The following is a 16,207-nucleotide window of genomic DNA, read 5'->3' as shown; positions in this document are numbered from 1 at the left end:
TTCTCCGGCTTCCAAACTCCAGAACTCGGCCTCCGATTCTTCCAGCAGCGACCGCTCTAGGAGTGCGCTCTATGGTTGTGGGCCCTATGGCAGCTGGCCCACAACCATAGAGCGCACTCCTAGAGCTGTTGCTGGATATAATTGGAAGCCGAGTTCTGGAGTTTGGAAGCTGGAGAAGAAGTTATGCTCAAAGCGCAGCGGCAATGGCGAAAGTGGTGGCGGTGCCCTGGTCCTGCAGGGAGAGCTGGGCCAGGGCATGATGAGGCAGGGAGGCATGCGAGCTGGGGGCAGAACAGGTGCTTGCACAACCACCATCTCCAGCCGGGCAGAGCTCCATGCACTGACCTAGGGGGGTATCCCGAATGTGCCAAGCCGCGGGAGCTGGGGAGCGGGCAGAGCGTCACATGGTTTGGTGCCTTAGGGATGTCCCCTAGGTTAGTGAATGGCACTCTGCCTGACTGGAGAGGGGGCTTGCCGGGGGGCTGCTTGTGAGCGTGTCACCTCATGGTTGCTTCACCCCTGAGGCTGTGCCCAGCTCTTCAGGAGACCGCTCGCAAGGGAGCAGCCCCCCAAAACAATAAGCCCCCCCCTGATAATAAGGTCCAAGCCATATTTTGTGGATCAAAAGAAAATAAGACCCTGTCTTATTTTCGGGGAAACACGGTAGTTGTGCATAAAACCAGGTATCCACATATAATTGTTTGGTATGTAATATATAAAACTAAATAAATGGGAAAATAGAATTAAATACCTCAGAACATTCCAAGAACTGTCTTAAATCAGGATCTTGTAATAAGGTTGGATGTTTTACTGTTCGCTGTAGGTACCTACAATTTTAAAAATTAGAGAACATTTATTGTTCTTGATAGTATTAAAAAAATAGCCATACACAGAATGAATACATACTAAAACAGCTAGGGGAAGACAGTGTATTTTAAAATTTGCATTGAAATAGGTAATTCTAAGATATATAGGATAGTTCAGTCTCAATAAAAGCTTTCAACCATTTTGCTTTTTACTAAAACAACCAATTAAACATCAATGTTTATGGAATCTAGAATGGAAGCAAAACTGTGTTAAACTAGCTTGTTGATTTTACAAAAGCTAGAGTTTCCAGTTGCACAAAAAAAAAAAACTAAAGAGAACTCTTCCAATGGGTGAAGCTGTTCCTCCTGGAAAGAGCTTCATAATTCTAATTTTCATTAGAAATGGAAAGTCAATGGCTATAATCTGATCAATAATGTCATACACTGTCCTTATGTATCAGTGATCATTCCTACATTATAACACTTTATGATAGGAGCAACTATATAATATTTGCTATTTACCATTATTTTAACATATTATTAAAACAATAATAATGTTACATCTTTATCATCCTGTGTTTAAAAAAATGTGTGTGCTGACTTTACCATTTATTCCCCCTATTCTCCCTTTCTGCTAAACATTTGTTAGGACATAAGCTCCAATTCACAAGAATCTGCATTATCCAAGAGTTTAGTGAGAATCACAGATAAGAAAATGCAACTAGGATAAATAATTACACACTTTAGGAAACAAGTCCTGCCACACCAGCTCTTTTAGATTTCCCACTAGAATGTGTTTTACTGCCAACATTTATTTATTTAAAAGATTCATATGGCCACCCATCTTAAGAAACATAACTCTGGCTGGCAAATAGCAATAGTATAGAATTAAATACCATAAAAAGACAAAACAGAAAAATCCCAGGCACCACAACCAATTTCCAACAATGCAAATCAATACCACCATCTTCAGACTCCAAGCTCACTCTATACCTACACTTGGGAGAAGAGTCACCTGTTTATGGCCTTCTGGGAGATTAAGATAGGGAATGCGTGACAAATCTCTAAGGAAAAGCACATTCCACAGGGGCTACTATGGAAAAGGCACACTTCCTAGGTCCCACTAAAAGGTAACACAGAAAGGTGGGGGGAACCTGGGGCTTACCTACTCTATTCGATATCGTAGATTAGGCAAATATCCTTTTCATGTTCTGTTCCGAAGACACCTAGATACCATCAAGTTTTACGTTTTATTATTGCTTTATCACTTAACTAAAATAATGGCTTCCATTATAGAACAATCCAATAATCAAGAAAATGTATATAATCAATTTATATATTTATATCAAATATATGCAGACTCAGTATAATCTCACAACTAGTAAGGATTTTAACTGATAAACCACTATCTTAGTGTATGTTAAGTAGCAAGCAATTTACTAGACCATTACAAGAATCATTTTTACATTATATGGATATGTAGGCAGACCCACCCATCCACTAAAGCTGGCTTAGCAAATATACAAAATAGAATCCATCTTTGAATAACTGTTTCTAGGTTACTCAGGAATATTTTCATGAAGAAATCAAAAATCCATTTATTATGCAAAAATCAGTCTTATCTCGTTCCCACACCAAAATAACCCCATGAAATGTGATTTAAAAAAAAACACCTCCTTTTTTTTTTGCTTTTATTATTCTTAGGATCATAATCCTGTAGAACCTTCATCCTCTTGCCCTAAAAATGGAACACCAAGACCACTATCATCATATCTGCAAGGTTAAGCTGTTGGAAAGTTGCTCCATGTCAAAGGAGGAATTGCCAGTTTAGCTATCTCAATTTTGAATAGCTTTATTGTACAACAAAATCAGGGCATATAAAAGTTTTTTTCCAATACAGGAAAAAAAAATCACTCATGCACAAGATGGACATGACATAAAGTAATTATTCTAGTAACATTCTAAAAGCATTTAACAGTATTACTGTAAAGTAGCCGATGCTATCTGATCTTGGTTGTCTGCCTGCAGACATTTTGTTACACAACTTTTTGTTAATGTCTTCACATCTTAGTTTGGTAACTATCCTAGGAAGGTAACAAAGCATCTGCCAGCAGGCTACAACGCTCAAAGAGCAACAAGGACTCCACAGTTTAATTTGGGCTAAATATATTCATTCTATTCTATTGCCGAGAAAAGGTTTTAAAAATGATTTAGTCTGGAATGTGATATTCAGGGAAAGGCAAATATTATTTGATAAGTTACAATGATACTAGATAATTTCTAAAACAAAAGATCAGTCCTAGAATACTGATATGCTAGTGACAAGTCTTAGAAAAAAAGAAAGCTTAAATTAAGTAACTGCTACATAGAAACGTTTTGACACATTATGATTTTGCTACATAGAAACATTTTGACACATTATGATTTTTCATACATAGTAATAAAGATAGCATAGAAGAATGGATACATCCTGCCTTTCATGAATAAATCACAAATACTTTCATAGTGGATGTCATTTGCAGAAGCACTCAAGAATGAAATCTAGAAATTAAAAAGTAGATCAATGTAAACTAACTTTTGATGTTCTTCCAATTGCCACATTAAAATCAAAGCAAAATTTAAACAGACAATGTTTAAACACTGGATTTTGAATTATATTTGATTCTGAGCAGATGCAGCAATCTTTAGCATGCCAAACAACCTTTTTTGAGAGAAAATATATTTTCTGTCTTACATACAGTGGGGCAAAAAAGTATTTAGTCAGCCACCAATTGTGTAAGTTCTCCCAGTTAAAAAGATGAGAGACGCCTGTAATTGACATCATAGGTAGACTTCAACTATGAGAGACAAAATGAGAAAACAAATCCAGACAATCACATTGTCTGATTTGGAAAGAATTTTTTTGCAAATTATGGTGGAAAATAAATATTTGGTCACCTACAAACAAGCAAGATTTCTGGCTCTCACAGACCTGTAACTTTTTCTTTAAGAGGCTCCTCTGTCCTCCACTTATTACCTGTATTAATGGCACCTATTTGAACTTGTTAGCAGTATAAAAGACACCTGTCCACAACCTCAAACAGTCACACTCCAAACTCCACTATGGTGAAGACCAAAGAGATGTCGAAGGACACCAGAAACAAAATTGTAGACCTGCACCAGGCTGGGAAGACTGTATCTGCAATAGGCAAGCAGCTTGGTGTGAAGAAATCAACTGTGGGAGCAATAATTAGAAAATGGAAGACATACAAGACCATTGATAATCTCCCTTGATCTGGAGCTCCACGCAAGATCTCACCCTGTGAGGTCAAAATGATCACAAGAACAGTGAACAAAAATCCCAGAACGACACAGGGGGACCTAGTGAATGACCTGCAGAGAGCTGGGACCAACGTAACAAAGGCTACCATCAGTAACACACTATGCTGCCAGGGACTCAGATCCTGCAGTGGCAGACGTGTTCCCCTGCTTAAGCCAGTACATGTCTGGGCCTATCTGAAGTTTGCTAGAGAGCATTTGGATGATCCAGAAGAGGATTGGGAGAATGTCATATGGTCAGATGAAACCAAAGTAGAACTGTTTGGTAGAAACACAACTCATCCTGTTTGGAGGAGAGAGAATGCTGAGTTGCATCCAAAGAACACCATACCTACTGTGAAGCACGGGGGTGGCAACATCATGCTTTGGGGCTGTTTCTCTGCAAAGGGACCAGGACCACTGATCCGTGTACAGGAAAGAATGAATGGGGCCATGTATCGTGAGATTTTGAGTGCAAACCTCCTTCCATCAGCAAGGGCATTGAAGATGAAATGTGGCTGGGTCTTTCAGCATGACAATGATCCCAAATACACCGCCTGGGCAATGAAGGAGTGGCTTCGTAAGAAGCATTTCAAGGTCCTGGAGTGGCCTAGCCAGTCTCCAGATCCCAACCCCATAGAAAACCTTTGGAGGGAGTTGAAAGTCCGTGTTGCCCAGTGACAGCCCCAAAACATCACTGCTCTAGAGGAGATCTGCATGGAGGAATGGGCCAACATACCAGCAACAGTGTGTGCCAACCTTGTGAAGACTTACAGAAAACGTTTGACCTCTGTCATTGCCAAGAAAGAATATATAACAAAGTATTGAGGTGAACTTTTGATATTGACCAAATACTTATTTTGTACCATAATTTGCAAAAAAAATCTTTCCAAATCAGACAATGTGATTGTCTGGATTTGTTTTCTCATTTTGTCTCTCATAGTTGAGGTCTACCTATGATGTCAATTACAGGCCTCTCTCATCTTTTTAAGTGGGAGAACTTGCACAATTGGTGACTGACTAAATACTTTTTTGCCCCACTGTATCTATATACACATACAAATACACATATACATTCCGAAATATTTCATACCGAAATATGCTAATATTATATAAACAATTTAATATCAATTTCAGATTTTATTCTGAGCTGTTTCTTTTACACAGTTTAGCATGTAAAATTAAATAGTCTGAGAAGCAAATAGAATTGTATACTTCACTGAACATTCATTTAATAATACTACAGATAATCAATTACCTTTCTAAAGCTGCTCTTCTTTTTTCTACAAATTCTGTAGATGAGGAATCTTCCTTGCCTACTTTTACCTTCGTCATGCCTTTGAAGAAAGTGACAAATTCATTTTTTTAACCTGATGAAATTCTGAACTTTGTCAAGTTCATATCTAAATGTACAGTATATTAATCTACTAAGGTCACATACATGGTAACTGCCCCAAGGTTATGTGTACAAAGATGGAAGTCTATAGAAAGACCAATAATACAAGAACACCTTGTGAAGATGACAGTTTGCAGAAATAGCTAAACTGACTTGTTGATTATGGAGGGAACTCAGCTAACTTTTATAGGGTTTAGCTGAAAACGGACAAAAATGAAACAACTTGGGGATTTATTGATTTAAAAGGTTTGCTTATGGGAAGTACTATGATATGTAATATGGAAAGGTAGAGATAGTAATTGCTATACTTGTGATTGTAATTGCTATATTTTACTTCAAAGAAGATCTGATTGCCTTTATGATCTTTTTCTTTCTTTTTTGTTATTCATTTTTTTTTATCCTTTTATAAACTTTTTCGTTTTACATTTTTTCTAAGTTTCTTTAACTTTTAAAACCTTTGCAAAATCTTATTTTAATAAAAATATACATATAATACCTTAAGGTCACAAAAATATATTTTAATTAGCTATAATTTGAACATCATGCTTGTCTCTTCTGTAAATATGAACTTACTTATATGAACTGTACTATGGTAATGTGGAGAGATCTAATGTGGAGAGAGGCCAATTTTAGGTAATTATTTTCCTTCGCGCCAAAACATTTTTCAGATGGAAGTGTGAGACAAATGTTTTCACTTTAATGAAAACTGCACTTAGTGTCCAGTGCAGAAATTAAGATGCTCAATAATTATTTTCTTTGAGCTCTACTAGGTTCTATGCTTCACCTGATTTTATTATTTTAATTAAAAAATGTTAAAAGCCAACACACTGCAAAGCAAAACAGGAATCTCAATAACTATATTTTCCTCAAAAATATGAATGGTACTCTAAGACTTTACTTAGAAATTATTTCATTTGACCTCCAAAAAACAAAAGATAAGCTGAGATGGGAAAAGCACATTGGGAGATTAAAAAGATAACTGACAATTTATTCAAATACTAGGCTTCTGGAAAATGGGTGCATTTTCATTGCTGATTCATACATTGCAGACATTTGGGGAGAATATCTGACATTCTTCCAACATTCCAAATGGTCCCACTGATTTAAAAAGGACAGGGTTTTGGTTCCTCTTTTAGTAGCCTACAGAGGGAGGAAGGACTACAGTGAAACAAAACAAGTTATTTTTGTCGCCTTCCATTCATACATACCGCGTTTCCCCAAAAATATGACATGTCCTGAAAATAAGGCCATGGCACATTCTTCAGGTGGGCAAAAATATAAGACCTCCCCCCAAAATAAGCCCCATGGACAACTCCCCCCCTCTGATCAGGCAGAGTGCCGCTCACCAACCTAGTGGTATCCTGAAAGTGCCAAGCCGCGGGAACTGGGGGGGGGGCAAAGGCACTTGTGTTGCTTGGCTCCTTCAGGATACAGCTAGGGTGATGAGCAGCGCTGTGCCCGGCTGGAGGGGGGGGGGGTTGCCGGGCAGCTGCTCTCTTGCGAGAGGGCTTTCAAAGAGCCGGGCACAGCCTCCGGGGTGAACAGCTGTGTTGCGCTGTCTCAGCAGTGCAACACAGCAGCCATGAAGCAACAGCACTCATGAGCAGCCACCTGGCAAACCCCTTTTCCAGCCGGGCATAGCGCCACACACTTACCTAGGGATATTGCCAAGCTGCGTGAGTGCCTGTTCACCACTGCCTGGTTCCCGCAGCTTGGAGCCTTTTGGCGCTCTGCACAGCTAGAGAGGGGGGTTGCACAAGTGGCTATTCCACTCCAACTCGCACGCCTCCCAGCCTCACGATGCCCTGGCTCAGCTCTCCCTGCAGAGCCAGGGCACCTCTGATGCCGCTGCCACCTCCATAGCTTTTTCAGCGGCTTCCAAACCAAGTCTTCCAGCAGTGGCCACTCTGGGTGTACGCTCTATGGTTGTGGGCCGACTGCCGGTAGAGCGTACTCCCAAAGCATATAACCATAGAGCGTACACCCAGAGCAGCCACTGCCGGAAGACTCGGTTTGGAAGCCGCTAAAAAAGTCATGCTGGGATGATGGCGGCAGACAACGGTGGCAGCAGAGGTGCTCTGGCTGTGCAGGGAGAGCTGGGCCAGGGCATCGTGAGGCTAGGAGGCGTGCAAACAGGATCGGAACAGCCCCTTGTGCAACCCCCACTCCAGCCGTGCAGAGGACCATTCACTGGCATTTTGAAGGCACCAAGCCACGAGAGCCAGGCGGTGGCGAACAGGCACTGAAACGGTTGGCAATACCCCTAGGTCAGTGAATAGCGCTGTGCCAAGCTGGAAAGGGGGTTTGCTCGGTGGCTGCTTGTGAGCGTGGTCACTTTATGGCTGCTGTGTTGCGCTGCTGTGACAGCGCAACACAGCTGTTTGCCCCAGCCGCTGTGCCCAGCTCTTTGGGAGCCTGCTAACAAGAGAGCATCCGCCAGGCAACCCCAAAACAATAAGCCCTCCCCTGATAATAAGGTCCAAGCCATATTTTGTGGGTCAAAAAAAAATAAGACCCTGTCTTATTTTTGAGGAAACATGGTAGAACCCGAAGAAATTATTTCAGAAGCATAAAACATTAGGATCAATGAGACCACACAAAGTAAATCAACCATCATATTTGCAATAAGCTGGGTAAGTAGCACCAATGAGTTGTTCTCTTAGCCAAGACACTCCACCTAAACCTAGCAGTCTTAGTGTAGATTAATTTCTGCTTATCTGGAATAAACATTATATAAAATCAGATAAACTTTAAACAGGAATAAGCCTTTTCATAGATGAAAGCTTCATTCAGCTATCACCGAATTACATATTTACATATAGTATAATATGTTCATCTTTTGAATACGCAATGAAAAATAAGAGTATTTCAAAGAACATTCCTGAAATCCAAAGGAGAAAAGCAGTCAGCCACAATTTAGGGCTGTGCACACTGCAAAAACAAATTGGAAAGTGTGTTTTTGACCCTGGTAGAAGTATAGTACTTCTGAAAAATCAATGTGACTCTTAAAATAGCAGCAGCTCTTTTTTCAGACTCAACTTATATTGAAGCTTGAAAAAATATCAGGCAGCTTAGTGAATAATAGAAAGTGCTGTACTTTTGCAATGTCCAAAAAACTTCTTTCAAATTATTTTTGAAATATGCAACAATCAGCCTATTTGAAACACTCAAATAACCAAACAATAAACTCATTAAGTCAGAATTCTGCTCAGTTTTTTTCAAACAAAGTATTAGTATTCTCAATATCAATGCACAATATTGTTTCTCGTTAGTCTATTCCAGGGGTGTCAAACTGTATTTCTTCGAGGGCCAGATCAGCATTGCAATTCTCCTCTAAGGACTGGCAGGGGGGTTGGGGAACAGGGGGAGATGGGATGGGTGCTTCCTGCTGCACCCTGCTGGCCAAAGTGGAGTATCGAGGGGGGTTGCACGTTTTTGACCTCAACGGCCTCCTGCAGCACTCTGCCATCTAAAATGGGGCATGGGGGTTGGGCGCACATTTTCAGCCTCCTGCAGCACTTTGCTGGACAAGATGGAGGGCAGGGGGCACCTTGTTTTTGGCCTCCATCAGCACTTACACATCTTCAAAGTGCTACAGAAGGCTGGGAAGTAGAAAACAGGTTGTGTGGAGGTCTCACTAGACCTCTGCTTGGCCCATTTTTGGCTGGCAGAGTGCTGCAGGAGGCTGTAGAGGCATTGTGGGCCTTTTTTGATATTTCCAGGCTGGCCCTGCAGACTAGATCTAAGCACCCCACGGCCGGATCTAGCCCACAGGCCTTGAGTTTGACACCTCTGGTCTATTCCATTTCTCCTGGGAAAGAATTAATGTTCATTTTTAGGGATATTAATTCCCTTGATCAATTTGAACACCCTACCAAATGGTTGAAAGTGCTGTTTCTACAACTTTACACCCATCATTATCATATACAAAAATGAGTAAGCTTTCTTCAATTAAGAACAGTTGAACAAGTTTAATGATCTGAATATACAGTACAAGCCAAAAAATAACTTGAGATGCGCACCCACTTTCTCTCTAAATATATAGAGCCAATTTCATCAAGGCACCAGACTAGAAAGTGGGAGTGTGTACACTCTAATCCCATTTTAGCTATGAAAGTCAGCTGAGTGACCTGGGGCCAATTACTTTCTTTCTCACCATCCCATTTCAAAGGGTGTTATGTGGTTAAAATAGGAAGAGGAGTGTATTTTGGATATCTTCACTGCTTTGAGTTTGTAAAAATAATAAAGGCAGGATATAAAAAAAATAGTAATTCCAGCTGTGAGGCTGCCCAACTCTGCAATAATTCTGAAGTGCTTATAAATAAATAAAATAAAATATATCAAGAAAAAAACAACTGAATGGAAGACAATAACCAAAGACTAAACAACAACAAACCATAAGTGCTCCACCATCATTCTAATTCAAGGCCTGGGAGAATAACCAAGGTTTTTATTTATTACATTTGTAATGGGCCATGATTCCTCATAAACTTTACAGAAATGCAAACATTCAAAACATTACAATCCAGTAAAATACAAGAGACATAAAACATGCAAATGACTCCCAAATACCCTCTGGAAGAGCTCCAACTGCTTGCATATGGTCGCTAAATTAACTTCCAACCACCTTGGTTATGGTTTCTAACGTCTAATCAAGCAGGAACTGTGAATCTAGAATGATACTCAAATCACTGACCTACTTCTTCAGGGGTATTGGTTTCTCCCCCCCCCCCCCCCACATTGACATACACCACTGGACCATCTGAACATCCTGATGACAAACAGTAATTGTGTCCTGCTAGGATTCAATCTGGATCTCCACAACCTCTGGACACTAGGACAAGACTTTTAACAGCCTCCTCTCTGTGGCCCAGGGTAGAGATGTAAAACTGAGTATCATCAGCATTCTGATGATCAGTATGTGTTAAGCTAAACATTTTAACTGACAATTTACCATAAAATTGAAAAAGTATTTAAATATTCCAAAACAAAGGGACAAGTACATTTTGTCATTCAAATAAAGTGTACTCCCACCCCACAAAAATGTTAATTTAGTTCTTACATATATTTTTTTCAAAAGCAGGGCTTCCTTTGTTTATTTATTTAGAAAATTTAGAAAGTACCCATCTCCTTCACAGAGTGATTCTGGGTGGTACAGAAATAAAATATTAAAAATTAAAAAATTGAAGATAAAAATTTAAGTAAGAGACAAGGACACTTAAAACTTAATATTAAAAAATCAGGGTAGGGGGCTTCACCATGCATGCTTTTCTGTAAGCTTGAAGTGAGATAACAGACCAAGATCTTTAGACATTTCCGAAAGGTTATGAGATTGGGGGGCCGCCTCCCTTCTAGAGACAGAATGTTCCAAAGTCAGCAATGCAGAAAAGACTCTTTTCCTAGACCCTGCCAGTGAGAATTCTTTAACTGACAGGTTCGTGACATATCTCTCCCGCCTAATCAGGTGGGATGTGCTGGTGTAATGGGACTAAGATGATTCTGTAGGTAACCTGGCCCTGTACCAGCTTCATTTCCTTCTTGTGCAATTGAACCCTTTGAAAATGCAGTGAAACTACTAACTCCTTCTCAAAAAATTGTGTTTAAACACATCAAATATATGTTGACTTTAATGCAAAGGAAACTAAATTCAGTTATCGAAATATTGCAAATAATAAATACGTAACATAGTAATATATCTACTTCATTATTCCATTAATCAATAAGACAAGCTTTCAGTTAGAGAGAATATAAAGTTCATATAATATTTTTTACTAATATAATTTACTAATAATAAAGTAAGGATTTTCTTTATCTTTTATAGCCTCTAAATAAGCAATTTAGTTATAGTTACAGTTATAGTTCATAGACCTCTGGTCATCTAAATACAGACCCCTTGGGGGGGGGGTGTCTATTGATCCAAGGTTAATAACCCTTACTCTAAAAGTAAAATTTGTCAAATAGATGTAAAAAGATTTATGTGATGCAACATAATTTTTACTGTCAGAATAATTGCTTCACTATTGAAGATGAATGCCATCACTCATTAAGCACACTTACCTACAATACTCTTTTCTGGAGCTGGTGGTACAATGTAACCAACATGAAGATATTTTGATGCTAACTTGCCATACAAACCAAGAAAATCACTGAATCTTCTTTTAACAGCGAATTCATTTTTGTGAAACATAGTTAGGGAAGTCTAAAAAAACAGAAAAAGGCATTTGTAAAATACACCACATTTATATAGTGCTGAACACTAAATATTTGATTAGTTATCATGAAATAGTTACCTTTGTAGTGACTCTGTAGGCCATGTAAGCATTCATGCCATCCCCTGTATGGTACATGAATAAATACACACATTTATTAACAATATAGATATATCCGTTTATATTATTTATTAACATTAGTTTTTATACATGTGACTTAAACAGTTATATCAAACTTTAGCTATAAAATAAAGTAATATTTCTTTAATTAATACAGTAATTTTCAGACTCACCAACTTTTTCTGGATCTGACACATTAATTTCAATATCAAATGCATCCCCATTTGCTTCTTCTTCAATCTAAAACAAATGTAATATCAAACAGTAAATAATCTTTCCAAGAATCTAAATTTAATGTCTAGCCACAAATTCTAAAAGATTAAACAACACACTTGCATCTCTGAAGTTCAAGAAATATTAAAAGCCCAACCATAGCTCACTATATTTTTAATAAGGCAGTCATTTGAACAATTAAGATTACACAAAATAAAGCAAAATCCTTTCTAATTCTGAAGAATCTTATGAATACGATTAATGTTGAATAATTATGACTGAAAAGTTTTCATACAAAAAATATGATTTCTCAGCATTAAAACACTTTTTTTAGCACTGAGAATGAAGGCTACTTGTATTTTGATAAAAATCATTCCATCAAATTATCTCAATATAGTACAACTATTTATGACAATAATTCCAAAAAATTCCTGTAAATATTTTTCTGATCACCACTAAGAACACAAGTCAGAATAAAATCAAATAGAGCTGGCTCTTTCCCCACAAAGCTCGGTGGTCATGGATAAACAAGGTTCATCCTTTTTTTTAAAACAAAAACAAAAACACCTGGTGAATTAATTAAAATAGAGTAAACCCTCAAAAAGGCTGAGTGACAGCATTGCAGAGCTTTTTGATAAGGATCTTATAGTATAGGATATAAACATTCAAATTTTAAAAGCAACCAGGGCATCAACTTTGTACTTTCCCCCCTTAGATCTATAACTCACTTTAAAGCCTTGTTTTCAAATAATTCTTTTTATTAGGACCATTACTTGTCACATTTATATTTTCTACTCTAGATAAAAGGAATGAGAATGTGGTGTTCAAGATTTTTTTTTAATCCTGTGGTATACACATTCATGTGTGTCAAATGTTTAACACTGAAAGACAAATACCATTTTCCCACTTTCATTAAGACATTTCTTTTTCCTCATCAACTGCCATTACTCTAAACTTTAGATAGATTAATGTCATCACCTTGCTCATATTTTAATGGATTATTAAAATTCCATTCTACATGTAGATATCAAGTTTTCTCTGAAGGAAAATAAGTTTTCAAGGTACATCATTCTAAAACACATGTACCAGTTTAAAGACAACTGGAAATTCGTAATACCATGTTTGCAAAAGTCAAGTTATTGAATTGAATACAACTATGTATATGTTTACCATATTAAACAATTCAAACATACAATAAATAATATCTAACCAAGAATACTTAAGCAACAATGACAGGGCAAGCCCTTCATAAAAAGAGAGCAACACCCACTCCCTTTTAGCACTGATGAAATTACCTAATTGGGTAATAAAACATCTATAAGAATACAACCAAACTCAGAAAGCACTAAGGACCTCACAGAATTGTCACTAAATAATCCCTTGATATAAACAAAGATGGACCAAGATATGGACCAGGCAAAGATGTTGCCATATTTTTCTGTTCTTATCATGCTGCAAAGAACCCAAAATCCTGATTGTGTTGAACTAGGAAATTTATGATCAAAATAAACTAGATACAATACAATACAATAGCAGAGTTGTGAGGGACTTTGGAGGTCTTCTAGTCCAACCCGTTGACTACGCAGGAAACCCTATACCATTTCAGACAAATGGCTATCCAACATCTTCTTAAAAGCTTCCAGGGTTGGGGAATTAACAACTTCTGGAGGCAAGCTGCTCCACTGATTAATTGTTCTGTCAGAAAATTCTTCCTTAGTTCTAAGATGTTCCAATCTAATGAGTTCTTAATAGAAAATTTAAGTGGTTTAAATATATCAGCATGCTTACTTAATGGTAAACATAAGGATAGGGAGAATAGATACAATACTGGCATGGGTCCAGGCATTTGAGGAAACTTCTCACCCCAATGGGACTATTTTGCCCCCTGTGCCAACAGAGGGAGCATATTGCAGATCCTGTCAGCCAACGAATTTCGGCTGCTGGGATCCAGAGAAGAGCCTGCTCTGTCCTGGCTCCTGTCCTCTGGGGTTCCACCACAAAACCGCGATGTCCTTATCCGCGCCGACATAAGTGCGGAGGCAAATCCGCGGCGTCCGAAGCGCTAAGAAAAAAACGACCCTACCGCCGCGATAACAGCGCGGTGACAGAAGGGCGTTCTACATGCTTCGTTCTTTGCCTCCAAAGGTAGCCCTCCTCCTCCAGCTGACAGCGGCAGTGGGCACGGGGCAAAGCGGGCTGCCCAGCAGCAGCAGCCCGTGGGAAGGGTCCAGCTCAGCCGCAGGGGGCAGCAGGAAGTGGAGGAGGACGCGACAGCGGCGGCGGCTGAGGCTCTCCCGGGCCGGTGAAGCGGGCTTGCCCGGCGGAGGTAGGCTGCCCTCTTCTTCCTCAACAACATCTCCTTGGACGGGCGGCCTCCACCGCCGGCGCCTCCCCCGGAGGAAAAGGCAGGGCGGGCGGGCGGCGGCTGAAGCTCTCCCGGGGCCGGCGAAGCAGGTTGCCCGGTGGCGGCGGCCGCCCATCCAAGGAGATGTTGTTGAGGAAGAAGAGGGCGTCCTGCCTCTGCCGGGCAAGCCCGCTTCGCCGGCCCCGGGAGAGCCTCAGCCGCCGCCGCTGCGTCCTCCTCTGCCGTCGGCGGCCCTGCTCGGGCCCCCTGCGGGCTTCCTGCTGTCCCCCGTGGCTGTGCTGGACCCTTCCCGCAGGCTGCTGCTGCCGCTGTCAGCTGGAGGAGGAGGGCTACCTTTGGAGGCAAAGAACGAAGCATGTAGAACGCCCTTCTGTCACCGCGCTGTTGTCCCCGTGGTGATGACGCGCGGTGATGACGTCACGACTTTAGTGACGCGATTTAATCTCTGCTATTTTGCGTAGCGCGGTTTTGTCATGCCACGGTCCTCTGGAACATCTTATCCTGAGGTTCCCACTCTCCAGATGTTTCAAAAGAGCCTCAAGACCTGCTCTGCCAGATAGTTTGGGGACCCAATGGGGGAACTCCATACTGGAGGTGGTTGACTAGTTAAAACTCAATGCTACCCCCCCCCCCCCATGTGTCTGGCTCCCTTCTTTGCCATCTTGGCTACTTGATTTTATCTGTTGATGTTTTTACTTGCTGAGTTTTTACTTGCTGAGATTTTAAAGTGAATGACGTTAATGTTTTTCAATGTTTTTATGTTGTAAGCTACCCAGAATCATTGGCTACAAGATGGGCAGCAAATAAATTTGATAAATTAATAAGTATTATGTCTCTGCCAACTTAGAAATCAAAGGTATCTCTAAGTTGGCAGAGACATAGTACTTGTTAATTTATTAAATTTATTTGCTGCCCATCTTGTAGCCAATGACTCTAGGTGGCTTACAGCATAAAAACGTTGAAAACATTAAAGATTAGACAAGATAAAGCACAAGTCTTCCTAATTCTGAAGAACATTATGAATACGATTAATGTTGAGTAACTATTACTGAAATGTTGAGTAACTATCACTGAAAAAATTAAGTCAGGATAGTAAGTAATAGCAAAATCATTCAAAGCTTTCCAAGTTTTTTTTTTAATTGGCAATAGCTACTGTGTTAAAATATTTATTCCAATATTCATTCCAAAAGGCTCCAACTACTTATATACAATTAATATAAAACAAGACAGCATTCCCTGCAGAAGTGACCAAAATTGTAGGAATTATAAAACCAGTTCCATGCATAAATTTATCGTAAGAATAAATACCAATTTCTAAAGCAAGTCAACTATTTCTTTATTGTTAAATAATTTTATTGTGGACACTGCCAATATAGTCACATTTACTTTAATTATAAATTGTGTATCCAGCTTGAAAATTGGCTTATTAACTTCATTAATACCTCTTCTCTGCATCTATCAAAATCCACAGGGGCCACTACTGTTTTTGATTCCATTCTTGGTGCTATTAGTGTTGTTGGGGTAACAGGAGTTATAGCTGGAGTAGAGTCTGAAGAAAGTATTGGTTCCCTTTCTGGACTATCCAAAGAAACTTCTTCTGTTGCTTCTAAATAAAAAAGAGAACCATTCATACATTAGCCTGCATATTTTTTACATGCGTATACAATGAGAAAGATTTATCTTTCATTTACTCCTGTACAGATCACTGATTCTCAGTGTAATTGTGAGAAGTCTAGAATTCAGAGGAAGCTTAATTTAAATTATGTATTGTACAATTAATATTTGTGATATATTCTGTATT

General features: G+C 39.4%; 1 protein-coding gene across 1 annotated transcript in view; it reads right to left on the bottom strand.

The window, feature by feature from the left end:
- SNX2 (sorting nexin 2) overlaps positions 1–16,207 on the bottom strand; it is a 31,580-nt gene that overhangs the window by 8,887 nt on the left and 6,486 nt on the right. Inside the window, exons 3-8 of the mRNA XM_014055986.2 lie at positions 15,849–16,012; positions 12,002–12,068; positions 11,790–11,833; positions 11,557–11,698; positions 5,362–5,440; positions 752–827 (exon numbers count right to left, since the gene is read on the bottom strand). Coding sequence (XP_013911461.2) covers positions 752–827; positions 5,362–5,440; positions 11,557–11,698; positions 11,790–11,833; positions 12,002–12,068; positions 15,849–16,012 — 572 coding nt within the window. The remainder of the gene's footprint in view (positions 1–751; positions 828–5,361; positions 5,441–11,556; positions 11,699–11,789; positions 11,834–12,001; positions 12,069–15,848; positions 16,013–16,207) is intronic.

This window comes from Thamnophis sirtalis, unplaced genomic scaffold, assembly GCF_051295495.1.
Source record: "Thamnophis sirtalis isolate CommonGarterSnake01/CBP01778 unplaced genomic scaffold, rThaSir2_p1.2 scaffold_5, whole genome shotgun sequence".
NCBI classification, from domain to species: Eukaryota; Metazoa; Chordata; class Lepidosauria; order Squamata; family Natricidae; genus Thamnophis; species Thamnophis sirtalis.
Note: the sequence above shows the minus strand (reverse complement) of the source record. Positions and strands in the feature narration are given on the sequence as shown.